Raw genomic sequence first — 27,398 nt, forward strand, 5'->3', positions numbered from 1 at the left:
AACATTACAGGAGATAAACAGGGCGAACCAGAAAACCCTCCTCCAAACGTCACAGAGAGCATTTGTAAAATATCCGATCCAACGCACCGACACGGTACTCGAGCCCAGCTTCGTTCACATTGAGGAGACGAGCTGTGGTGTGATGGTCTCTTTAAACCGAGGGCACAGGCTTCTAAGCGGTCTGTAAGCTGCTGGCGATCGCCCGTTTTTATTACCGCTCCGTTATACGAACTTTCCATCGGAAACATCCCCAACGTTCTCTATACGAATCGAGCGATCCTTTCGTTATTCTTGTGGATCTTTACGAGAGCAGGGAAGTCTCCTGCGGGAGTATTCTAGGTTGCGTGGTAATGATGGCGGCTCTCTGGGAGACTTCCTTACCGCTAGGTCCTGTTGAAATGAATCGCTAGCCTGCGCCCGACCTCCTGCTGTGTAGTGTACTGTAGGCGGCGGGGCTCGCCGCATGTATGTAGCCGCTGTGGACCGAAGCAAAGGGCGGATTTGTGTGGAATTGAACGTTTTATCACACAGTAGGCAGAGGAGGACTGCGAGAGAATGGGCCTACTGGAAAGACTGAAAAAAGAATGGTTTATTATTGGGATCATACTGGTCATCACCGCAGCGAAACTACAGCCTTCCATTGGAGAGAAAGGGGGTGAGTCTCGGGGGTCCTGCACCCCCCCCAGATGCTTAATAGACGTGGAATATAATATTGATGACGTTTCTATGGTTACTGCACACCCTGCACTGTTGATCTCGCTTTATCTGTGTACTGTAGGCATACAGTAACGGGCATCCAGTCGTTACGTGCCGTTGCTGAGCAGCGCGGTTAGGGTTAATCTCCGTGACGCTTGCTGGCACAGGCGTCACGCATGATCGCAACTTTTTGTGTTATCTTTTCGTGTTAGCCACCCGAGCCCTGTGGCCGCTGTAGCCCGGTGTGACTCCCGTTTACCCGGTGCGGTCACGCTGGTTGTTAGTGACACGTTGCACAGAAATCCCGGGTTACTTCCGCGTCCTGTAATCGGGACTCCAATAGGATGTTGCCCTGGCAGCAGCTCCACACTGTCACCTCACAGCAGCCATGCGACCACTTCCTGAGCGACTGGGGCACCCACATATACTGCTCCCCGTGTACCCTTACATCCGGTTTAGAGGGGCCTAAACCCACAGGGGGGGAATAATAAGTGAGCAGGAGTCCTAGGGGCTTATTCACTAACAGGAGAGTGTCTGTGTCACTTACTATTCTTTATGAATGGACAACACTGGCAAGTTTCCCCAAAAGCATGAACTGGCGCTGTGTAATGCATAATTCAGTTAATGCAGGAATTTCACTGATTTAACTATACATCATACAGGGTCAGCCTAGGTCTTCCTACAGGAAAAGAGGTATTTTAGCGGAACTCTTGGGACATGTTAACTAAGTATGTTGCTAAGTATGTTTGAAGTGTAAACAGATACGTGACCTTTACATTCAGTGGGCTTTCCAATAAGTGCCCTGAGCTGGATGTTCTGCGTGGATGCCCCATATTCCGGCTTTCACAACTTTTCCAGTCTGATATGAAGCATCACCAACTATTAATAGTAATAATAATATTTTTAATGTAATAACAATTTTTGCGAAGCACTTGCACAGTATATAGGATGCAAGAAATGCGTGAATATACAAATTAGTAACTGATCAGCTTTTATATATTCCCAAAGTCGTGGGAACAATAACGGAACGCGTCATTTCCATGGGAAACGTTTAAAGTAGAATTGTCACTTTCCCAATATTCTTATAGCTGAAACCTGTTAGGCTTAAAAGTAAAGGACAGAGAAGCTTAGACACGTGGCCAGTGGTGGCGCAACTTCCATAGTTATTGGTCAATTTGTTCTTCTTACCCTGCCTTACAATGCCACCTTACACCCCACCCAAAAAAACCTCTGGGGAGGAAAAATCATGCAGACTCATACAAGATATTAACATTATTATGGCTTTCCCCCCCCCATGGTTTACACATAGATTGAGCTACTAATACATACTGCTTACAAGGCTGGACTGGTGATGACGAGGTGGCCCTGGCATTTTAGGACTAGTGGGCACCTGATGAGGAGGACCAGCTGAGGACTGGATATGCGCGGTCGCATGCTATGTTTTTATACTGGCTAAATGCAGCCGGCTGTGTTGGGGCGATGGGTCAGATGAGTGCGTGCCACTAGGGGCTGGCTGAGGAGTATGGGAGATGTAGTCCTGCAGCAGCTGGAGAGCCGCACGTTGGACGCCCCTGCTTTATGTATTCTAGGACAGCTTAGTGTACTGAGCGGGACATGTAAGATATAGCCGTGACGGGTCTGCAAAGCCTATGTGCTGTAGTCCAGGCTCTGTCCCTTCCAAGAGGGATCCGGATGGTTGGGAAACGTGTAAGACTCGGGCAGGTCTCCTGCTTTATCTAAGATTAAAACACCAAACGGGTGTTGGGAAGCCCGGCCCAGCTTGTTGATGTTAGACTGTTTTATGGTGCGTAGATTGTATCTTTATTGCTCGCAGAATGAATGCCGCTGCTGGATCATCCCTGGCGATGACCTTGAAAACCAAATGTTTTTGAACGTATAATTGTTCATGTCGTTTAACAGGGACTATTAAATAATGATTAAGGCAGCTTTCTAGAAGTTCTATGCTGATTGCGTTGGGCTCCTTTCTCTGCGTTCCGTGTGTGTTCCGTGTGTTGAGCGGCACTGGGTGGTACGCATGGAATGTGTTGTCTTGGCAGACGTGTATTTGTCACTGTTCTGCTCGCTGGAAGGTGGCATACGTCTTGGCCTGGAATTCCTAGAGGGCTTTGGAAACTTCTGTGAATAACACCCCTGTGATCACGCTGGCTTCCATGTGTTTTATACAAGAGATACATGCATGTTCCAGAATCCGTTTTATTTGTGGGTACGAACAAAATCCCATCATACAAAACTGAACCGTCCATCCCAACACACATCCAGTCTTTGGCCCTTCTCTTTTTTTCATTCACAAATTCACTTATGGATGAACTTTAAATGCAAAGAAATGTCCCCCCCTCTCCAATTTCTATGCTCATTATAGTCTTTTTTGTTTGTTTTGTTTTTCAGGACCATTGAAGCCGGAAGTTACCATAACTTACATCGCTGTCTCGACCATATTCTTTAACAGCGGGCTGTCATTAAAAACAGAGGTATGGTATAGAAAATATCAAAATATACATTAGTTGATTTTTTTTTTAGGTTTATGGAATATTTTGTCGTTTTCTATATGTATTGAGGTACAGAATTACTAGGACATTCATTTATATTAGTTTTCTCCACTGATCAGTGGGGTTTTGTGGCGAAAGGCCTAGGGCAGTAGGTGCAAGGGAACGATAGCACCTCTGCCACAAAACAGGGAACGGATGGCTGCCGTGGGTGATTTCGCCCCCTGGGGGCATCTATATCCAAAATCCCTTAACCCTTTAACGAAGCTTTTTAATGAAGCTAGACTTTAACTTGACATTTGTCAGAACCATGGCTACAGCTGGGTAAATATCACCGATGTTTGCCTATTAATTACTGCTCTATCTGATGTATTTACAATGTACTCACAGACTGGGGACAAGTTCCCAAGAACAATAAATAAATATATATAGATATATTTTCTTTTTTTTTAAATGTATTTATTTTTTTGCAAATATAGGATTCAGAAGAGTTTTGAGCATACAATACACAATAATGTGTTCGCGTTGATCTGGTCTTATTGCATTTTGCTCCGGTAAGCTTCCCTTACCTGGTCATGTGATATATTGGTTGATTGTTTTTCCTGCTCAAACACTACACTGAGCTGATGAGGTTTGTCCCTCCGCAGGTAGTATGATAATGTGTCTGGGTGTTTGGCTCGCAGATTGTGCTTGACGCACCTAGAACCCATAGATTTTTGTTACAGATCTGACCAGAGCTTCTTCGTTCAAATAGAGAGAGCTGTGCGATATATATATGTATGAGCGGCAAAAAGGGAAACAAAAATGCTTCTTTTCATTTCTACATTCATGTAAATCACTTGGCACTAATTTTGCTTTGAAAGATATCCCATAGCGAACTAAAGCTTCCAACGCTGTGTAGAGCCTTTCGGCAGTGTTTCTCCCTATCAAAGACCCTATTAGTTCTGTTCGTTTACTTAACGTTTGTTGGCAGTCAGTTTATGAATAACTTTTCAACTATGATAGGAGCTGCCCTTTTCTGGATGTGTGATTTTCAGGTTTTAAACACAGAGAGCTTCTTGTATGAGCCACAAAGATCACTTGTAGCTTGGCGATAGGGTTTCAGTTTGTGGTTTTTGTGCACGCCGTTGCTGGTATTACTGATTTTTATACACGCGACCACTGTTAGTGCCTGGCTGAAGTTACATGATTGTGAAACCATGCTTCTGGTAAGGGCAACCAGTACGACGTAAGGTGTTGAACATAAACCCATTTCATAAAATGCTGCATGAGTTCATAAACTTAAGACCAACACTAAAATAATTCTCATTCTAATTCAAATTATAGAAGAATTGCATCTGGAATCTTGCTGTTCCGTGCTGAACTGGGCTATCAGCACTGCCACGTCTTGTTGAAGTAAGGGACTTGGTTTGAGACTAAAGGCATTTAAGCATTTTGTTATGGCCAAGTGTAGTACTTCCTTTGGAAGGGGAAGATCCATAGATCCAATGTTAAGGGTGTCACTAAGCCCAAGGTGTCCCAACCACAGGGTTGGCGCCTGCCTGTTGGAGGATTGCACTAGCCATGGTATTTAACAGATTTTTTTAAAATACCAGCATTAAGTGGCCACTTTGTTGATCTCGCATGTACTTTTTTGTTTGTATCGCTCAGCACTAAATTTTTGAGGGGGCCATATTTTGTTCTTCATGTTCTTTTTGACACTGGAAATGCAGCAATGGGTCTGAGTCCCAGGGCGTGATGCCAGAAGGTGCTGACTTTATAGGAGTAGTGGTTTTGGACCCTTTGGGCGTCCTCACTCTATATTGATTCTGGGCTTGTCCCTCCCTGGAAAAGGCCAGTAAAGCCTTGGATTCTTTGAGTTCCTTAGGGAAGATCCAATCCTCCCTCTGGTCTGCCTGGGAAGAGGCGGCAAATGTTTGTGGCTTCCTGAGCACTACCAGCAACAGGACCCGGAACACTACCCTTCTTGAGGGCTTTCTGGCTGCAGTGGAGAATAGGACTGTGGCTTAGTCCACTGTGGACCAAGCACTGAGCGCGAGTTTGACACGGGACATGATCTTAATCTTTCTTCCCAGTACCTTGGGCCAAAAAATATATATATTCCAGACTTAGATGATTTTATCCAGCTTTACAAACATAGCCTACGAGACGTCTACTTCTTGGTTGAGGATATAGTGAGTTCTATAGCAACAGCCTGAGACTTGAAAGCACTGGCTACAGCCTATCAGTCCTAAGCTTTACGTCACATGACTATTAAGCATTCCCTGCAAAAGTATGGTTTGGTAAAAATGTGATTAAAGAGTTATTTCTGGGGAAGACTCAGTCGTTCAATTTCACTTCTTCTGCAACATGTTAAAGAGCACAGATGCCCCCCAAAACGTGTCCAGAAAAAAAATACAGCAATTCAATAGATCGGGGCTTTAACACGGATGGGTATCCCAGGTAGCTTAAAGCTTAATAATTGTGTTCTTCGATTCTGTTTACCACTTGTCATGTTTTTTTCCCCGACTGTTGGTTCTAAGCCATTAAATTCGCGAGAGCGTCTTATTACAGATCAGAAGCGTGTGCATTGGAATGTTAATGGGCCTGTAGGATACTCCAGCTACAAATGAAGCTTGGAGACAAATTGCGTTTATTTATCTGAACATCTCAAGAGGATGGTTATTAAAGCGCAGCAAAAACCTCAAAATCCTACAAATGTAATTCATGTACCAACAGGGACATTGCGGAATGGAAAACAGTATAATAGATGTCAAACAAGAAGCAGTTTTCGAAAATGAAAAGTTAAATATTTGTGCAAGAAATACGTATATGTCTTTATTATACAGCAATCACACTGTCGATTTCCCATGTTGTTTGGTTTAATATGTCATTTATTCTTCGTACCGTGTGAAAAATCCAAATAATGTTACATGCAACGGGTCCTACTAACTAAAGTGATTTTAGTGTCATATCATGTAATTTTGACATGACGTTCGTCCTCTTACATGGCATGTTTTTCCAAACTGAGTTTATCAAATATGATTCCTATGCACCAATATGCATGTCATCCCGTTCTGGGAGAAGGATTTGGATATATATACCAGTGTTTGTGTGCGAATATATCTATAATATAATATATAAACGTCTTGAGATTTTAGGCTTGCGAGCAGAGCCCTCTTCACCTAATGTATCAGTCTGTCTTTGTCTGCCTATTCTAGTCTTGTCATACCCCTTGAATATATGTATTGTAAGAAGCGCTGCGTTAATTGATGGCGCTATATAAATAAAAGAGAATAATAATACCAAGACAACCCAATATATTTGGTAAAGGGTTTGCACATCCTTTGTAATACATGAAAGCCCTTTATAGGCAGTGATCAGCAACGTGTAAAAAAATTAGCTGTGTCCAGAACAAAATGGCCAATATGGCTACCCTGATGCCCCTGCTTACTGATCACAATGAGATAATCTCTGTTTTCTTCTTAGATGGGGACTAAGACCTGAGGTTGTTAAGGGCTGGGTTTGTATAATTGGTGTAATTGGCGTTTTAGTTTTAAGACATAGTATCACCATGTGACCCAGGATGGGTTCGAGCCGGACCTGTCTCCACTAAACACACGAAGAGTAGATCTTGCTAAAACGCTTCTTTTGTTATGGTCATCACGTAAGGTGTGTCGCTGTGTTGTGTCAATAGTTTAAAGCGAGCTAAGGATTATGGGGGTTTATAGTGAGATCTATCACCTTTCTGAATACTACATTTTACTGTTTAATATGTGACCATCTATCTTAAATCCCTGCCTAATCTGCACGATTATTCCTCCCCTTTGTTTTTTTTGGTTTTGTAAGGGGTGGGGAAGGAGAAAGAAGAGCATTTCAGAAAAGGAAGCTAAACGATATCCGAGCTTTGCCACACTTTCTCTCAGTTCTCCACTTTCTTGCCCCTTAAATTTAAATAAATCTTCCAAACAAGTAACACTGATTGAAAAATAACAAGCTAACAAGGTGCTTTTATGAAGAACTGAGGACTGTGGTCTCTGCGGAATGCAGATTTAACCTTTGCTAAGATTTTTTACCTCAGAAAAGAATATGGCTCAGGTTGTGAGAAAGAAAGACTTTTTATATCTTCTTCAGCAACACAGGGTCACTTTGTACAATTTTCTGTTTTCTTAGCTGCATTAAGCTAGTAAATGAGCTGAATGTTGGAGTCATCATTAACACGTAAATGCCCCATTCAGTAAATGCATCTTTAGTAGCACAGCAGTCCGCTCTGTTCATTTGTAATAAAAAAAAAAAAATGTGTGTATATATATATATATATATATAACCTTTTTGAAACCAGAAGTACGAAGTGGTGGCCGTATGTTTCATAGAATTCTAGTTTTTAGGTGTCTGTGAAACCAGCCTCTTGTGACGTAATAATGCACGGAATAAAAGACCGGCGTTTGCTGTAAAGATGATATTATTTTGAAAATAAACTAGCCCTTTTTAACACCCATTTTCAGAAATACCAAAATGGGCACTTAGGAACCTGTGGGCGGAAATGATTGTATTCCAACAAATAGACTTTGAGGTATATTTTGGTTGGATGAGAATACAGTTGCAGTAAAGAAAAGTCTGATTCTGTTTCTTAACGCTTAACCTATTTATTTTTCCAGGCATGAATTTTTAGTACCCTCTCCCCCATGCTTTAACTGTAAAGTGACCTGATTTTTACCATATGGCGGATGGCTTCCCTTCACTCAATCGGATTTTGGCTCCGTGAGGCCATTTGCTTTTATGTAACACAATATTTGTTTACAGGTACCAAAACGTTAAAAAAAAAAAGTTTAACAAACAAGTAAATACTTATTTCTGTATTTTTTTCAGTAATTTTTCCAGAAAGTGGTCTCATAGGGCTACTATATTGTATTGTTTATTATTTAGCATGATGTGAGTTATGGCCTTGATGGGGCTCTTTTTCTTTACCTACTCATGTGATTTGGAAGCCTAAAGCTATGTAAAAATCATATAATATAATTAGTAAATCTTTAGTAAAGGGGAAAACCCGCCACTTTTCCCTACTAGTATCCCGTTAAAAATGGAAATATTTTTTTATATATTAAACTTCTAATTTTTCTATTTTTTCCATAATATTATGCCTTCAGGTAGCTTCATATTTATTATTATTATTATTCACTTGCATGTGCTTTAGCTCTAGTATGTTAGTCCAATCTACTGGACAGACACCCTGACTCCTTATCATACTGCGTGTGGCAGACAATACACTCATGACAATGCATTTAGAGGCAAGGACTTTGTTAGCATTGCCATAAAGGAACATCTCCGTGTCTGAGCTGGAAAATCACTCAGAATATCTCACAACGGCAACAATGGCAGCCTCCAGGCCTGCTGATAAAGGAAGTTTAGAAAGAGCAAAATGAGATAAAACCATGTTTTTGTCAATGATAACCTACGTTTCTATATTCAGCACTGTATTTAATGCTCGAGGAACATTCCCCCCCCTGCAACTTCCCTTTTGCTATGCACATTTTATCAGAAATATAAAATTAATTTCTGGCAAACATATAATTTGTGACACATTGTTATGAAAATTGCAGATCATCTTATAAATTTCGAGTCCGAGCAGTATATATTTGGTCAGCACATGGTGATAGATGATTTGTGAATGTCCCAGTCTGTTGTATTGGAATTATTCTTGTGCCTTTCTTCTAATTTCTCTGTCCGGTTTTAATGCCCCATATATTGCACTTTAAGAGGTACGTTTCCTCTGTGGGATACACGTCTGCTTGTCCAACTATCTCCCCCAATTCCCCTGTTTTGTAGGAAATCAGAATGTTTTTTGCTCGGTGTGAATGTATAACAATTTTGTGCAGCCCCAAAAGCCGTTAATTGGTCACACAGTTGTGTATCCCATTCCTAAGAAGCATATATTTATTAAGTATGTACTACTACAGATTAACCAAGGCCAAGTTTCCTGCTTATAAATATTTTAGGAATATCTGCAGTTAATAAGTAATTTGTGCACCAGAGGCAGTACATTCGTGCCTCTTTAGCAACCAATGTGTTAAAAATCCCCAGCTATTCAAAATGAGACCCTAAACTGAATATTGCCGAGTAGTCTGACCTCGGCGTTTCATTCTCTGGGAACGCTGTCTGGTTATCTACATATATGTGCCAGGTCAGTAATGTCCGGAAACATCTCATTAGGACAGCACTGGCCACTTTGTGTCGTGGAATGTCAGAGAATAAAGCAGTACGTTGGGTTTGAACTAATGTGTTTCTGTTTCTGTTTTTAGGAGCTGACAAATGCTTTGATGCACGTGAAGCTGCACCTTTTTGTCCAGCTGTTTACACTTGTTTTCTTCCCATCGGCAATATGGCTTTTTCTGCGAGTGCTGTCACTCACTCCTACAAACGAATGGCTTCTAAAAGGGTATGTGATGCTTCGTGTTCCATACAAATAATGTTCAGAACAAACCGTTGGGCTTTGGACTTCATGTGCATGCACTTAAAGGATGATAGGCATAGCTGGGAACGTCCCAGGGCAAGCTACAAGGAGCTCTCCTTCTTCTGGTGAAGTAGGCTTCTGAGGGTGTAGGGTAGCCCTGCAAGGGGTGGCCTGGCCATGTAGGAAGGGCTAGCCCCAGACAGTCTTCTTTCTGCTCTGAGAAGAAGGAAAGAGTCCTGGAGACTCCAGGTCAAACCCAGAAAGTGTCCATGTATGGCGATAAGAGGATAGTCCGTGTAGAGGAGACTCTACATCATTATGAAATATGGTTGCAGAATGTGACAGTTTTTATATTTTTCATCTGTATTGAACATCTTTAAACACTTTAATATCTGCAGTCTATATAATAGGCCTGGATATTTTTTTTCTCATTTGAGTAAAAGCTGTTTGAATTACCATACCATACTAGCTTCACCCCTCTCTCTCTCCTGAATAGATTATTCTATAAGCGACAACTGGAATGATTTATGATTATCATTGTCCTCTTTGAACCAGGCTAGGGTCATTTTCACCAATATACTGTTTGTAGCTGTCTGTCCCATCTGGGCATTATTTGCCTTTATTGTATTATTAAATGGGCAAACTTAAATTTTATTAAAATAACTAGTTTAAACATAAAAATAATACTTTGCAAAAGGTATAATAATAGAATTGTAAGCTTGCGAGCAGGGCTGTCTCCACCTAATTTATCAGTTTGTCTTAGTCTGTCAATTCTCGTCTTGTCATACCCCTTGAATATATGTATTGTAAGAAGCGCTTAAATAAAATATAATAATAATTTAGTATTCGTTATTTTACACAAATATGTTATGTATTCCTATGGATTTGTGAATAACATCTAGTTATGATTTTATTTTTATTATTTCTTCAATATACATTTAGAATATGTGTGCACATGTGCATAACTGTGATGCAATTAATCTACTTTTCAGGACTTACACAGGAAAATCAATAATATAATTAAATAACATTTATGTTTTAGATGAACAAATAAACGATACATGGTAAGTTTCAGAAATACAGTGGTAAAGATATATTTAAATTTCAGTAACAAAGTATAACTCAATACACTCAATATTATTCAAGGAGACCTTAGAATAATACCCTAGGAAAAATGACTGCAGCCTTAATTATTCTGGTTTATGTGTATTTTATACACCACATGTGAGCTCTGATATTTGATAATTCTCCTGCTGTATCTGACTTATGTTAATTTTTAGGGGCTGGCTAAAGGGAAATAAGTATTAAGATGTCAAGAGAAATTAAGCTAAAGACATCAGCCAATCAGTTGCATTCATCACGCCGAGCGTGAACCCTTCTTATATTTAAATTGGAGCGGCTCATATGTGACATGGAGCTCATCGTTAGGCGCTAATAAGTGTCCTTTATTCCCTTTCCGCTGGAGTAATGCAGTATGCTTCTGCTGTCCCCATGTCAGAATACTTTTACAATTGGCCCCTTAAAATCATTCCAAGTGCTTAATGTGTTTTGGTTTTCAAAGTGGTAACTCCCTTAAGATTCAGAAGACTAAGTGAATATAGAGAAGGATCGTGAAAATGATACAAAGCTTCATTGAAATACAAAACGAGAAGAATGAGACGAACCAAGTCCCAAAGATGGTATCGTTTTCCATCAAATCATTTCAAATTTCTATTTTCCCCCGAATTGTAGATAATTGGAGCATGGGATCAAGCTAACTGATAACTGTGCTCAAGTAGCAATTTATATATATATATATATATATATATATATATATATATATATATATATTGTAGGGGACAGCTCACGCATGGGGCGGCAATGACAGTTTCACACAGGTTTCCAACGTAAAAGCGCGTTTATTTAGATGTTGTAGTCACAGAGCACCTTGTAAACAAAACAAACTATAAGCCTGTCCGGCTCTAACTAAACAGCAGGATACCTCTCTAGCAGCCTAAGGTCTGTCACAAAGCAAAGTAACCAGTTTTGTATGGGGTAAAGCTTCATACCTGGTGAGCTGCAGCGCTGGCTGTAGCTGCTCCTTCATTCAGTTTCTCCCTTCACCTGCAAACTTAACAGCCCTCTCTTTTAAGGCTTCCTCCCCAGTAACGAGCTTAGGAAGCCTCACCTGAGAGCACCTGGGTTTGCTACCATGCCTGGCAGAGGTAACCAGGTGAGATATATATACCATCAACCACGCTCCCATACACTTTACCACATATCCCCCCCGTCGACTCCAGACCAGAGGTCTGGACAGCGTCAGCAACCATACAGTACACCCTGGACAACGCATCCGCATTCCCATGTAACTTCCCTGGTCTATGCTCCACTGTAAATCTAAAATTTTGCAAGGAGAGAAACCATCTGGTCACTCTTGCATTCCTCTCCTTATTCTGTTTCATCCATGCCAGAGGAGCATGGTCAGTCACCAACACGAATTCCCTGCCCAGGAGATAATATCTCAGGGACTCCAACGCCCACTTGATGGCGAGACACTCCCTTTCCACTATGGCATAATTTTCCTCGGCTGGGGTCAGTTTCCTACTCAAGTACAGCACTGGGTGTTCTTCCCCATTAACCACTTGTGACAAAACTGCCCCCAAACCTCTAGCAGACGCGTCTGTCTGAACCAGAAATGGTTTCCTAAAATCAGGGGAAACGAGCACTGGCTGGTCACACAGGACAGACTTCAGACTCTGAAAAGCCCTTTCTGCCTCGGGGTTCCACTTTACCATCACTGACTTACCGCCCTTTGTTAAGTCTGTCAATGGTGTGGCCATGGAGGCAAAATTGGGCACGAACCGACGGTAGTACCCGGTTATGCCAAGGAAAGCCCTCACTTGTTTCTTTGTTACTGGCCTAGGCCAGTTCTGTATCGCCTCAATCTTATTGATCTGGGGTTTAACCAGCCCCCTACCAATGATATAACCCAGGTATCTTGCTTCCTCCAGACCCACTGCACATTTTTCAGGGTTTATGGTTAGGCCTGCATCACTAATGGAGTCTAACACGCCCTGTACCTTACCGAGGTGACTTTTCCAGTCAGACGAAAAAATTACCACATCGTCCAGGTAAGCAGCGGCATAATCACGATGTGGTCTCAAAATCAGATCCATCAGCCTCTGAAAGGTAGCAGGGGCCCCATGTAACCCAAATGGCATCACAACATACTGGAACAGGCCCTCTGGAGTGGAAAAGGCAGTCTTCTCTTTAGCCTCCTCAGTTAACGGTATCTGCCAATAGCCCTTTGTAAGGTCAAGTGTTGTAATGTACCTTGCCTTCCCAAGCCTCTCAACCAGTTCATCCACTCGGGGCATGGGGTACGCATCAAACTTTGAGACCTCATTTAATCTCCTGAAGTCATTACAGAACCTCCACGTCCCGTTGGGCTTTGGGATTAGCACTATGGGGCTTGACCACTCACTAGTAGATTCCTCAATAACACCTAATTCAAGCATGCGCCTGACCTCCGTGGATACCGCCTCTCTACGGGCTTCTGGTATCCTGTATGGCTTCAGGTTCACTTTACTGTGAGGCTCAGTTTTAATATGGTGTTTTATGAGGTGGGTACGGCCAGGTAGGTCCGAAAACTTTCGTCTGTTTTCCTGCAGGAACTCCCTCACCTCCTGCTTCTGGGGCACTGACAGTGCCTCTCCTATGGTTACTGGGGGAACTGGTTGCCCCACTTCTTTGACCCCTGCCTGGGTCGCCCCCAAAGACTCCCGCTCTTTCCACGGCTTGATCAGGTTTACGTGGTAAACCTGGAAGGGTTTTCTCCTGCCCGGTTGATGGACCTTGTAGTTCACCTCACTCATCTTCTCTACAACCTCATAGGGACCCTGCCACTTGGCTAAAAACTTACTTTCAACGGTGGGCACTAAAACCAGGACCCTGTCCCCAGGATTAAAGGCCCTCAACCTGGCAGATCTGTTATAAATTCTGCTCTGGGCCTCCTGCGCTCTTTGCAGATGCGTTTTAACTATAGGCATCACCGTCGCTATTCGCTCCTGCATCTGAGCCACATGTTCAATAACACTCTTATATGGGGTGGCCTCGGTCTCCCAAGTTTCTTTGGCAATATCTAACAAACCCCGTGGATGTCGGCCATACACTAACTCAAAGGGGGAAAACCCTGTAGACGCTTGGGGCACCTCCCGGATAGAGAACATGAGGTAGGGTAATAGACAGTCCCAATCCCGACCATCCCTTTCTACCACCTTTTTTAGCATATGCTTTAGGGTTTTGTTAAACCTCTCCACTAACCCGTCTGTTTGAGGGTGGTACACTGAGGTACGGAGGTGAGTGATTTTAAACAACTTACACAGGTCTTTCATGACCCGTGACATAAAGGGCGTACCCTGGTCAGTAAGAATTTCTTTAGGGATCCCCGTGCGAGAGAACATGTAAAACAACTCCCTAGCAATATTTTTGGAGGCCATGTTTCTTAAGGGTACCGCCTCTGGGTACCGGGTAGCATAATCCAAGACAACCAAAATGTATTGGTGTCCCCTAGCAGATTTGACAATGGGCCCTACCAAATCCATGGCAACTCTCTCAAATGGTACTTCAATGATGGGAAGTGGCACCAAGGGGCTACGGAAGTGTGGTGTTGGGGCACTCTTCTGGCATGTGGGGCATGACTCACAATACCTTTTTACTTCTTCATATACCCCAGGCCAATAAAACCTTTGGAGGACCCTCTCTTGTGTTTTATTAGTCCCCAAGTGCCCCCCAAACACATGGTTATGGGCTATGTCCAGCACCAGGTGTCGGTATGGTTTTGGCACCAGAAGCTGTTCCACAATTTCCTTGTTAACTTTGGTGACCCGGTACACTAGATCCCCATTCATGGCAAAATGCGGAAATTTCTGGTCAGCTTCGGGTTCCTGTGGTACCCCATTTACTACCGTGACATTTGCCCGTGCAGTTCCCAGAGTGGGGTCTCTCACTTGCTCGGTCCCGAAGTTACCCCGAGACATTTCTAAATCTAAGACCTGTTGGCCGGGTAGGGAAGTTTCTTCTTCTTCCTCCCCAGCTAACACCTGCAAGGGGAAAGAATCTTCACTATACATTTCAGGTGGGCCTAGATCCTTTTCATCATGCCCCTTACTGGTATCATTGTTCCCAATGGCCGTCTCACCTGACCCATTATTTACAGGGAGGGTTACAGACTCTGCCGGAGTTTGTTCCCCAGCTGCAGAAACGTTCCCCCTTCTCCACAACTCCCAGAACAAGGGGAAATCGCGGCCTAAAATAACCGCATGCATAAGTCTTTTTACAACTCCGACTTCGTAGGTCACAGTTCCAGATGGGGTCACCAACTTAATGGGGGCCACAGGGTAAGCTACAATATCCCCGTGGATGCATAGCACTCTTATGTGCTTGTTCGGCACGTAGTCCATAGTCACAAGGCCAGCCCGAACCAAAGTCACCAGGCTACCCGAGTCCAAAAGTGCCTTCACGGAGCAGTCACCTATCTTCACCATACAAAAATGCGGCTCAGTCTCTGATTCTGGAATGGCTGCACAAACAGGTTCTGCAAACAGGGACTGACGCCGACTAGCGTCACACACCATGGGCTCTGAGTTAAGAGGGCAATAGGCGGCTATGTGTCCCCACTCATGGCACCTCCAGCACTGGGGGGTCCCTGGCCTCCTTAGTAGGGAGCCCTTTCTAGGATTGTGGGGTCCCAGGGGTTCAGGATCAGTCTTTTGCCCTTGCCCAAACTCTAGAGCCCTGCTCTCTCTCACATTTTTCCATACACCTCCAGCTGGAACTCTCTTACCCAAAGATGTCGCGGGTCTGACAGTCTTGGAAGGTGTTGGTGCCGCAGGGACCTCACGGAGGAAGTCCTCGGTTGCTATGAACCTTTCCACCATGTTGACAAGCTGCTCAGCAGTTCTGGGGTCTCCATGCCCAACCCACCGTTGTAGCTCCGCCGGGAGGGCGCGGAGGTAGTGGTCCACTACCACCTTTTCCACAATCTGGGCTGGTGTAGTGGATTCTGGTTCCAGCCACTTGCGTACAAGATGAATCAGATCATACATCTGGGACCTGGCAGGCTTGTTCATGGTGTATTTCCAACAGTGGACTCTCTTGGCCCGAACAGCGGGCGTAACACCCAGGCGAGCAAGGATCTCCATTTTTAGTTTTGTAAAGTCCCGGACATCCTGCTCCCCGAGGTCATAGTAGGCCTTTTGCGGTTCACCAGTCAGGAAGGGTGCAATCACTTCTGCCCACTCTGCAACTGGCAGTCTCTCTCTCTCCGCCACTCTCTCAAATACGGTGAGGTATGCCTCAACGTCGTCGTCGGGTGTCATTTTTTGTAAGCCCCGCTGAACGGCCCTCCTCACGTTAACAGTCTCAAGGGGGCTTGCCTCCACTTGTTGGGACTGAGCCACAACAGTCTCTCTGAGCGCAGCAATCTGCTCCATTAACAGGCGATTCGTTTCCTGTTGTTGGGCCATAGTCTGCTGTTGCGCATGTTGCTGGGCGTGAAAAGCCTCTGCATGAAACTTCCGTTGCTGTTCCAAGGCCTGCTCATGTCTCAGGTTAGCCTGTATCAGCTGCTTTATCACTTCCTCCATTGTGCCGGATGGGCCTTACAGTGCTGCAGCCTTCACTCAGGACATATGCTTCCAGCCCTTTAAATGTCCACAAAATTCAGATGCTGTGTTTTGTCCTGCCGTTGCTCCTAGCACCACTGTGCCCGCATTCTCCACCAATTGTAGGGGACAGCTCACGCATGGGGCGGCAATGACAGTTTCACACAGGTTTCCAACGTAAAAGCGCGTTTATTTAGATGTTGTAGTCACAGAGCACCTTGTAAACAAAACAAACTATAAGCCTGTCCGGCTCTAACTAAACAGCAGGATACCTCTCTAGCAGCCTAAGGTCTGTCACAAAGCAAAGTAACCAGTTTTGTATGGGGTAAAGCTTCATACCTGGTGAGCTGCAGCGCTGGCTGTAGCTGCTCCTTCATTCAGTTTCTCCCTTCACCTGCAAACTTAACAGCCCTCTCTTTTAAGGCTTCCTCCCCAGTAACGAGCTTAGGAAGCCTCACCTGAGAGCACCTGGGTTTGCTACCATGCCTGGCAGAGGTAACCAGGTGAGATATATATACCATCAACCACGCTCCCATACACTTTACCACAATATATATATATATATATATATATATAATTATATATGTTTAGTCCCTTTAATCTACTTAGAACACTTATTCTTCATTTAAAGGAGATATGCTTAAGCCCCAGTTTAAGATTCCTCAATAAGCAGCATCGTGAAGCATATTCAGTGCCTTGCAGATAGACTTTTCTCCTGATGTCACACCTTCTGCTCCAGCGTGGAAATTTGATCTTAAATATAGTATATGTTTCAAAAAACTTTCAGTAGTTCAGGGTAATACGCTGACATTTGCGCGATGTCATAGAACAGGTTTTACAACATTCTGATTCCGCTGATCCAGGTGGTGGCTAAAAAAACAAGAGAGGTTTTAAGAAAAAAGCCAGATAACCACCAGGAATTTATATTTAACCTTTTTTTGGAAGCCGTTGGTAAAATAATATATTGAGTAGGGATTATTGTTTTTTAAAGGGTCTCAATTGGACATTATAAAGCATCATTTTTACAGAACTCAGAAGACCAACGCAGAGCTTTTTGGGGGATTACTTTGTGCTATCAGCTATATGAACTACTCTGGATATTTTTTTAATGTCAACAGGATTTTGGTTCTATTTTCTGTTGATTTTAAAGAAATATAAAGCAAAAATCTGTGTGTGTGACCTGGTGTTTACAGTCTTGCGTATGAGATATTGTACAATGTAGAAGCTGCACACAGTAAGTAGTGTTATCTCGATGATCGTTGAGGTTGGTGGAACGCCATTCCATACATCTCAGATAGTTATCGCTCGTTCCTTCACTGCAATGATTGCACAGTGATATTCTTACGCAATGTTGAAGTAGTAAATAAAAACTGTATTTTAGCCATCCTTTATTCTTTCGTCAGTGCTGGAAAAAATATATTTGTAAGGAAAGGTTTTAAGATGGACCACAAAAAGCTTTAGTGTGAAAGGTTAAGACATAGAACGGAAAACAAAAATCTGATTTACTCCAAACTGCACAAATTCTTTATTGCATCACCAGCGTAATACATCATCAAAATTAAATTTTATATTCTCCATCTAAGCTTACTGGCACATGACTCTTGAATAGATCATTTTTCAACCCATTTTGTATTAGAGGAATACAACTCTATACACTTTGTTTCAAACGGTTATGAACGCAGCTCGGTTTCTCCCTAAGGGAGCTATATATTCAGTGCAGTTTTGGCACGGAGTACAAATTGTCATTAGTACAATTAGAAATTAGTGTGGAGCTCAAGCCCCCCCCCCATTTTTTAGGTTGAATGTGGTGGGAAACGTAGCTATATAAATCAATAAAGCTAAAATGCTTCTGAGCATTTTATGGTACTTTTTATAACAATAATAAAACATGACAATATCTGTAACTTTTACTTGAATACAAAACGGAATTGGCCTGTTTTTAAGATTGCAAGTGATCGTATGAAGGAAAGCATTTAATCATCTGTCTCTGTTATCTGTGATGATACCTAACTGAACTCCTTGCTTAAGTTTGCAGACTGTAAGCTGTATGCCTCCTCCAGTTTCATCTGCAGTGATCTTGACCAAAGCAGTTGGTGGAAATGAGGTAAGCGCTTATTCATCTGGGAATTCATTGGAAAAGCCAGCGATGTTCTTAACAGATATTCTTTACAATATATGAGACTAAAAAATGTAAGAAATAGAAATATAAAATGTTAAGACGTATCACATCAGGCCATTGCTCTGGCAAGCCTTTTGTGCCATTTTATATTGATCTCTGTGAATGTATCAGATTTTTGTGATGTGTGTAATATATATATATATATATAATATTCTAAATTCACATCACTATGTCTTAGTCTTTGTTTCTAATCATATTTGTTAGTCGGTACTTTGTAGTTATCGATTCACTTTTTCTCAGTCATAACAGCACTTTAGATGAAGTACAGCTTTCTAGCCTGCAGATAATTTTCTTTGAAATTGGTTTGCATTTGAGATAGATGTGTAGACCCTAAAATTGATTTCCACGTTTCACAAGCAGAATTACTTGTAAATTTGTTGATTTAGAGAAAAAAAATGTGTAACCCCGTGATAGACCTAATCTCCAAGTCTTTGGAGAGCCATGTAAACCGTGTTGTAGAGTTAGAGGTGTTGGGTAACAAGACTTAAAACATATGTTTAATTATACACACGCTAGCTGCTAACACAATTACCACTAATAAGCTGTTTGGAGAACAAGGTCCCTTCACTTTACATGTGTGATACAAGCTGTTCTAAAACATATGCACAATGTTTCATGTAATTATACAGATATTTTTTTTTAATTTCAGCAAATATTGTGTTTCATTTATTTTCAATATTTGATTGCTCAGAAGGAATTAAACATGAAGTTAAATTCCAGACCTATTTGTGGCCCTCAATGGTTGGAGTTCAACACGGCTGCTATAAAAGAGTTTATTATTTTGTATGTACAATTAGAAAGTACCCCTATGTGTTTAAACCCGGGGAGGGGGCATGTATACCATTCTGCTCGCATAATGCGGAAGGGAGTGGGATATTTCTTGCTGCACAGGTTCTTCAGCTGCGATGGAGTGTAGCTTTTTGTTGCGTCCGCCTATTAGGAGTCTGTTTTAAACCAAAGAGGCCCTTTGTTATTTGAAGCTGTATCTGTAGACAGGGTATGATTGCTCAATCCTGGCTGAAAGACTAGAGGGAGCCTATGTTTTATGAATCATAAAGTTTAATTTTAAGCATGTGTGTGCTCCAACTTAGGGTGAAGACTTTACTCTAAAGTGTGGCTGCAAATGTCCAAATCTTCTTAGAAATTTGATGTGTAGGCAGAATGTAAAGTCGAATTAGCAAGAGCCGAAACATGGAGCAATTAAAATATATATAAAATACTGAATTCCTATGTTTGCCTTGTTTATTTCTCAGATACCTAACTAGAGATTCATGGCCCGAGTCATGTAATCTATCACTGCTGTGCCCTAGTAGAGCATGGCCCATAGCAGCATTGCATTTTGACTGGCCTGATTACTTATTGATTCCTGTGCAACAGTCCCACTTGGAAACAAATTATTATTATTCCCAATAAATGCAACCGAACTGACATGCAGTTCACGCTCTGTTCATTTCTCACCATGGAATAAAGTACGTGGCCATCAAGACCTTTTTATGTGCTCGGATATCCTTTGAAAACCATGAAGTGACGTACAGGGTTATGTTTGGTGGGAGTTGTTGAATAATTAACTACTTCTCGTTTCAACATACACCCTAAGGCATGAGCAGGGGTCCTGTGAATGTTTATACATAGGATTGTGTGTACTGCAAGCGCATTGTAGTGTGGTGGTCCCCAGGACCCATGCTTTGAGTGGGTTAACTACCCATTCTACAAGGAACTGCTCATATAGCCTCCTTTGTTAGCGCTCTCTTGTCTCGTGTCCTTTTTCCCCTCCATAATCCTTTGAGGATGGATTAGTCTAAAACAACAAAGTAGCCAGATGTCTCATTCTAAAGGAGTCCCAGAGGCAAGCAAAGGAAGGCAACCGCGTTCATTCAGGGCTGAAGATCAAAGATACCTGCGAATTACTTATGGGCTTGTAATTTGTGTCACAGTTATTATCATCATTGCATCAGTTATTGCTCCTTGTATGACAATACAAGCACTGAGCTATTTTAATACACAGATCTTCTAATGTTTAATGTTTAAATATTAAGAATGTGATTTTCTGATTATAGCCGACCTATTTGGAGTCTGTAATAGGCCACGGGTAATTGAGAAGTCATTCATGTTTGCATTGTGTGATATCAGTGCTGAATTTTGGTGCTTATACTAGATGTAGTGGTGTGTAGGTGTTAAGCTTATTGGCCCATGTTGAGATAAGAGGGAGATTTATTGCTTGGTGCAAATTAGCTAATTATTGGCTTTATTATTCCAAATAACCACCTCCCTCCACTGAGTAATACATCGGTATTCCTACTGATAGGATCACTTTTTAAGCCCTGTTGTTGTATTGTCCTCCATAACATCACCATACCGATAAAATATCTTTAGTTTAGAGTGGCTTGAGAAAACTTCTGGTGGTAGTTTACACTGTCTTTAAAGTATACACAAATATAGTCTTCTGAAGAGCTGCTGAAAAGAGTGAAAGCCATTAAAACATTCTGAGTAAGCCTGCATGGCCAAAAGACCCACACTAGGAGCTCCAAGCCCACAAAAAGACAATCGGGCAGGGATGAACCGCTTATGCGATTTAGAGGTGTCATGCAGTGTTGTGTTGGCTTAAAATGTTATCGCTGTTGCCTCTACACAATAAAGGTCTGATGCACAGAGGATAAGACGGCAATGTGCTTCAAATTCACCCCTAGCCAAATGATGTCTAGATATAGGTGTAGGTCAACATGACATTGCTTAGGGAATTCACTGTGTAGTCAGTTGGGTACCTAGTATTGTGTGCTTAGATAATTAGAGTTCTAAGGTGAAGCAGTGTATTAAAATAAAAAAAAACAACTTCCATGGGTGTCCTTGCTTCCCGATTCCCTCTCTCTTTTTTTTAGTCTTCGCAGCGATCCAGCCCGACCACAGACCTACATAAAATGAAAGTTTTAAAAGGCCTTTTTACATATTTTGCATTGATCTTCTTTATTGCATTAGAATGATTACAACTGTATGAATTGAAGATAAATTCTCTCTCCTCAGCCCCCCCCAAAATTCAAATGACTTGCAATTCCAACAATGAAATCTCCTTCTAAAATTTAATGTAGATGCACACACCATGATGAGTTTTATTATTATTATTATTATTTATATGGTGCCAACCATTTACGCAGAGCTTCTTCCGGAATAAACATTCAAAGGGAATGACTAAACTAGAATTGAAAGACTGTGACAACCTGATACATCAGTAAAAGTGGCACCCATGCTCGCAAGCTCACACTCTAATTTTGATATATTTTTTTCATCGCGCACAGCTTACAAAGATGACTTATCTTCATTTTTTGTTTATTGTTAAATAAAGTGGACAGGAATATGTGGTCCACTAAGAGACCTAAAGAGATGGATTTGTGTCTTTAAGAGCAAAGTAATCGTGCACTTGGCTGTAACTGGAGTGCCATTGAGGACAGTCTATTAGTGCCACAGGTTGACAGGCAGATGATAAGGCAGCTTCCACTACAGGAGGCCTACCTAATATGCTGTCCGCCCTAAGGGCCTATGGGAGCTTGGTTGGATTATTATGTTAATGCATGAGCCTCCTGCCCTCTTACACTCCCAGCTGGGGTCCCTGTGGTTCAGGACGGCTTTTCCCTGCCAGTGGAGTAATATACCTCATGATTGAAAGGGCAAAAGGCCATAAAGCGTATGTGAGTGCAAGGGGGGTTGCTACAAAATATGTGACATATATAAGCATCAAGACCTAAAAATGACTTTGAAGAAGTTACTGATGGTTCTTTTTTTAATCTGGTGGAAATAAGTGTTTTAAAAATTCTTTAATTGTGTTAGAATATATTTTTTTTTAAATCCACCTTAGCCAACATGTTTGCACGTTTCTTCTGTAACCACATGAGATGCTTTTAAAGAAAATATGGGATATTTTTAAAGAAATGGCAGAGGATACAGGCTGTCATCATTTCATTTGGGTTGAAGCCCAAGACCATGGGTACCCTAGTATTAAATGAATGGGCTGCCCTGCTTGTAATCTGTTAACAGAATGAATTATTTATCCTGTGGGAGCACTAATTCTTATGGAGGCGCTGTGACATTAAGCAGTGTGTTCATAACTGAGCTGGATGAGGACCCTTCCTCTGATACGAGTTGTAATGGTGAACTGCTGGGGTGCCAGAGCACTACCATGAGACATGCCCACATTTTCCTAAATGCAAATAGAATGTTCAGAACATGTTTTTTAGTGGAAAATGAGTTTTAATAGGCTTATGAAACTAAAGATACTTGGATACTTTTATAACATAGTGAATGAGATAGAAATTTTGTGTGAAGTAGAAGATAATTGGAATAGTCCTCTTGCTGAGCAGAGTTTAGCTCGATGCCCTATTTGTACAGGTTGGAGAGCTTGCACAGGCCCAAGCTGGTCTCAACCACGTTGTCTGGCTCAGCCTGGCATTTGAAATGGGAAGGCTCAAACACCTATTGGCTTGTGAATGTCCATCTTTTCCTATGTGGTCCAACTAAAGCTCGAGTGCAGCTCGATGAGCCAAGCCTAGGTCTTGAAAGGTTCCGAAGGTTAAACAATAAGTGCTATTAGAATTTTTTTCCACGTTTCCATACAAGTCTGCGTTAAATACCTCACCCGTGAACCAGTGCTGCACATAGAGATTTATTCTAGCTTCCTCCCAGTTTGAAAAATTCATGTATTGAATTGTATGAATGGATGCGCTTTCTTTCCCTATAGATATTTTAATGCAATAAGGATTTATAGGGGAGAGAGGTAAATGGCTCAATAGAAGTTCTGTGTATGTTTATTATAATATTAGATCATCTGGAGATAAACATGAAAATCCATATGTTATTGACATAAATTACACTCCCCTGGTCTCTTTCGGTTGTGGGTAGTTTCACTGAACTATTAACTCGGTATTTGTGCCTAGATTTCCGTATGCATTTAAACAGTCGCTTTAAAGCCCCAGTGTATTTTATACGGACCTGCATGTTTCACGGCGCGATATTCCATTCACACTTAAGAACTACTGGGAGCCGTAGTATGAACTTTATGTAAAAACAGGGCTCGTCGAAGACTTCCTTTATTAACTGTCATCATGCTCATAATATATGTTCAAATAAATGTTGTATAATAACTAAATTTGAGATTAATAGGCCCCTTAAGAAAGGGCTAAGTCGTTCAGGATAGCCGGTGAAAAATTGTCTGTAAGACGGTAACATGCACATATTGTCTTGCTTACACGCACTCCTTGGTGTCTACGCATCTATCAATGTCGGGCGTCTCTGTTCTCATTAAACTTCTCTTTCACAAAAGCAACTTCATTTTCCCACTGAGTGGTGACAGCATATTTAATTTTGCACTCTTAACCCCATGCCTCCTTTCCTTTTTTTTTCTTCCAAAGGCAATTGTGATAAAATAGGCAACAAAAAAACATCCAAGGTTTACTGTTTTTGATGAAGAATAGAGTTAGAGCTCCTAAACGTCATAGTTAAGGGATAGAAAGTGAAGCAAACCTCCCTCATTGCATTTTAGGCTGTTTTTTTGGTATTATAATTATATTGCAAATAATAGAATATACTAGTGTGATATTAAAATGAATGAAACTTGTATATAGTAAGACTAGTTACTACAATTTTACTTCTTATAATGCCATATGGACGGGGAACTGAATAAGGCATTTCTGTCCTTTTAGGTTTAAGGTTTCAGTCAAGTTATGTAGTAAACTCCACAGAGTTCACCTTAAATCACTTGAGAACAGCAACTGATTTATTCATAAAACAGTCAACTACTGTTGACCTGGTCTCTTCTATTAAGGTACTATGAGTTGTTTATATGAAGCAGCTCTCAAGTCTTGCAGCCATGTTGGTTGTTGAGTCTGATGACTTCCAGGTCAATTCTCCTCCTCCCAAAGAGTTAAGTTGATTTTATATAGTAAGAGTGCATTTTTTATTTGACCAAACTAGCATTTATTTGAATAAATGTGTGTGTGAATGGTTCATCTAGCTGTTTGGAAGTACACTTGTTCTTTGGCTCCCTCTATACATATTTTTTTCCCCCAGATACTACGAAGAAGGGTTGAGTTGGATTATTTCACTTTTTTCTTTTTTCAAAAACTGTGGTATTTACTTAAAGCTTTGTAGGACCATTTTTAATTGAATTGTGTCTTTATAAGTAGTGGGGTTGTATATGCACATGCCAGTGCTACCGGGGCATAGTCATACTGTGCCAGAACATGTCGCCTCCCAGCCTTGTTTAGCAATGAGCGTTGTTACAGGTCCCTAAATCCTTTCAATGTCAGGTGTGATGTTTTATTTATCTGTCACTGCTTATTCTCTCGCTGCAACTAGCTTAGCCATATGTTAGTGTTAGACCCGTACAGACCTTGCCCGTTTCAGCTTGTGACCAGAGAAGCCAAGGTCCTGTGCGATCTTTTATTGATGGTGTATGCAAAGGAAGCCAATCTAATGAAATTATCAAAGTTGCTGAATTAATGATAAGTTTGAGTATGAAAACCAAGCTCTCTGGAACAAGGTTCTCATTATCCATTCACTGCCATGGCATTCTTATTTGGAACAGGAGGTATATTCCGCTACTAGCTTTGGACTTCATTCAAACTTCTCAGAAGTTTCGGGCCCGGAGAGTTTTCCCTTCATCTTATGAAAGTCCTGATGTGACCTATAATTTTCAGATCTTTTGTTTGATCTAATCCTTTATCACCAACCTGCTAGATGGCTATTAAGGATTTTACTGCATGGATATGGAAACAGTGGCTTGTGTTCCTAGTGGTAAATAGAAATGTAAATTGTGCTTTGCATTGTTTAACAAAAACGAAATAAATAGGCATCTAGAAATACAAGTAGGTTTTGGTTTTAATGCAGTAGTATAAATATTCTTTAACTTTTATAAATAACATTGTATATAAATGGTAAAAACTTTGATTTGGGCAATATTTGTTATGCCTGCCTGCAAGCATAGGTGTGTATATATATTGATATTATATATAAATTAAGACCTTGTTCATGAATATGACCTTATATGTATAGTAGTATTAATTAGAAATGGTATTAATCATTCTTTTCTGTTTTGTTTGATTAGGCTGCTGCAATCTTCAACTCGGCGTTTGGGAGTTTTTTGGCAAGTATACATATTTTTCTCCCTTTTTTCCCCCCTTCTAAAATGTATCTTTATATGTAGAGGAACGGTAATGCATTGCTGTCTGTTCTAGCGTTTATCCTATTTGTAATAAATACTAATGCTCAGGCTTCATGTCTGTAATCCTGCTTTATATGTGAAATTGTGTTATTATGAAGAAGGTCGGGTATCTTTAATGTTTTCTGTGCGCTTAAGCTTCTAATCCAGCAGCCTAAAGGGTTAATCTCTCCTCTGACCTCCGGTGGTCTTCTTCCAGCTGAGGCAATAAACTAGCCATGATCTAATAGAATCATTAGCTGCTGTTAATGTGTGCTAATGAAGACCTATGTCAATACATTGATTTCTTTATTTTCTTTAATGAGATATATTGGATATGCATTCTGGTGCAGTGAGAAGAGGAAGCGCAATGCAAGCAAAGCCAAGATAAAAATAGTTAAAACACTTAAATGATTGACCGTTTTAGTTCTGGATGCCGTGTCCATCTTCATTGTCTTGTGCTGTTTCTCTTCTTTCCTTGTGACTTTGAATGAAAGCAAATAAATCACAGTTCTGGCCAAATCAATAAAAGATTGTCAGTAGTGCTGCGTAAAAAAATGAAGTAGAGAAAAGGACCAATGCCACTTCAGATACTTTTTGTGGAAGTCAAGTCATAATTTGCCTTATAAAATCAATTATATGCGTTATGGGAAGAACATTTTTATCTTGTCATTGTACTATAATTTTTAGTAATAAAAAACCTCTCATCCACTATTTTGTAGCTTATACAACACATATATAAAGACATTTATGGGGGGGAAAGTGTATTTTGCTAGATACTGTAATGCAAAGAAAGTTGTGATTATCTCTTAGTGAACATAAATTCATAAAAATAGATGACCAATCCAATTTAAGAGATTTTTCTTCTTTAGATGTAACAGCAGCTTCAAGATTCTTTTTCTTGAATATCAGACCGTGGCATTCCGTGGTATATACCAAATGGATATGTCCTGTATTCACAAGTCAATCACAATCGTTTTGGCCTCTATATCATGGATTTGTTTACGTTGCTTTATGATGACCTTTCTGGGTTTTCCATATATGTTCTTCCTTAAATTATTTAGAAGGGGTCATTTAATGTCTTAGCAATAGCTCCGTGATATCTTTGCAAAGAAGATTATACGTGCTCTTGACCACCGTCTGAGTTCATTTAGTTTGTTTGCTAGCCTGCTATGTCAACTCTAGATCGGCAGCCGGTATAATCAGGAGCCGCATGAGCATTTCTCCTATAAGGAAGACAGAATGCACCGACACGGCTGTTTTATGCACACGCAAACACACCTGTTTACACTTATATATTGTCTGCCTGTCTGTCCGGGACATGTAAACATAGAGGGCCTTTGTCAGCTAAATAATACTAGGGTCTGCGTTCATTTCAAGTACAATATGCTATCTGGATACTGTTTTAACAAAGGGGTCTCAAAATTTGACCGTTTAGGACATTGAGACTTCCTTTTCTCAGAATCTTTTATCTCCTCAACATTTGTTCCAACTCTGAGGATGAACTACAGTGTTAAATGGGCTCATGATTAACCCCTTAACGTCCATTGCCGGGTCAGGCACGTCATGCAAAACGGTCACTTAACGACCTATGACGTGCCTGACACGTCATGAGACTTAAACAAGCTTAGAAAGTGATCAACGATCACTTTCTAAGCTTAAACGGTGTTGCTGTAATGCCTCGATGTCGAGGCATTCAGCAACACCGAGATCGGCATCATGGGCCATGTCTGGCCCCTCCCCGGGGCGTCAACATCCGCCA

The 27,398-nt window shown here is 41.3% G+C and overlaps 1 protein-coding gene across 2 annotated transcripts; it reads left to right on the top strand.

The window, feature by feature from the left end:
- Positions 1–25,733, top strand: SLC10A7 (solute carrier family 10 member 7). 2 transcript variants are annotated; one of them, XM_053460757.1, is made up of 5 exons: positions 2–655; positions 3,103–3,185; positions 9,479–9,615; positions 18,303–18,378; positions 25,544–25,733. In XM_053460757.1, exons 1-5 carry the CDS (start codon positions 556–558, stop codon positions 25,640–25,642), a joined length of 495 nt encoding a protein of 164 aa, XP_053316732.1. In that variant the 5' UTR covers positions 2–555; the 3' UTR covers positions 25,643–25,733. The 2 variants fall into 2 exon arrangements, with proteins under 2 accessions (XP_053316741.1, XP_053316732.1); XM_053460766.1 differs by lacking the exons at positions 9,479–9,615; positions 25,544–25,733 and having other exon boundaries at positions 1–655; positions 18,303–18,377.
- The last annotated feature ends 1,665 nt before the right edge of the window (positions 25,734–27,398 follow it).

The sequence above is a fragment of the Spea bombifrons genome, chromosome 1 (assembly GCF_027358695.1).
Source record: "Spea bombifrons isolate aSpeBom1 chromosome 1, aSpeBom1.2.pri, whole genome shotgun sequence".
NCBI lineage: Eukaryota > Metazoa > Chordata > Amphibia > Anura > Pelobatidae > Spea > Spea bombifrons.

Excerpts from the sequence above, each read along its gene's own strand:
- SLC10A7 (XM_053460757.1), top strand. The coding sequence starts at position 556 with ATGGGCCTACTGGAAAGACTGAAAAAAGAATGGTTTATTATTGGGATC. Across the intron at positions 656-3,102 it reads TTCCATTGGAGAGAAAGGGG|GACCATTGAAGCCGGAAGTT; the intron begins GTGAGTCTCGGG and ends TTTGTTTTTCAG. Across the intron at positions 3,186-9,478 it reads GGCTGTCATTAAAAACAGAG|GAGCTGACAAATGCTTTGAT; the intron begins GTATGGTATAGA and ends TTCTGTTTTTAG.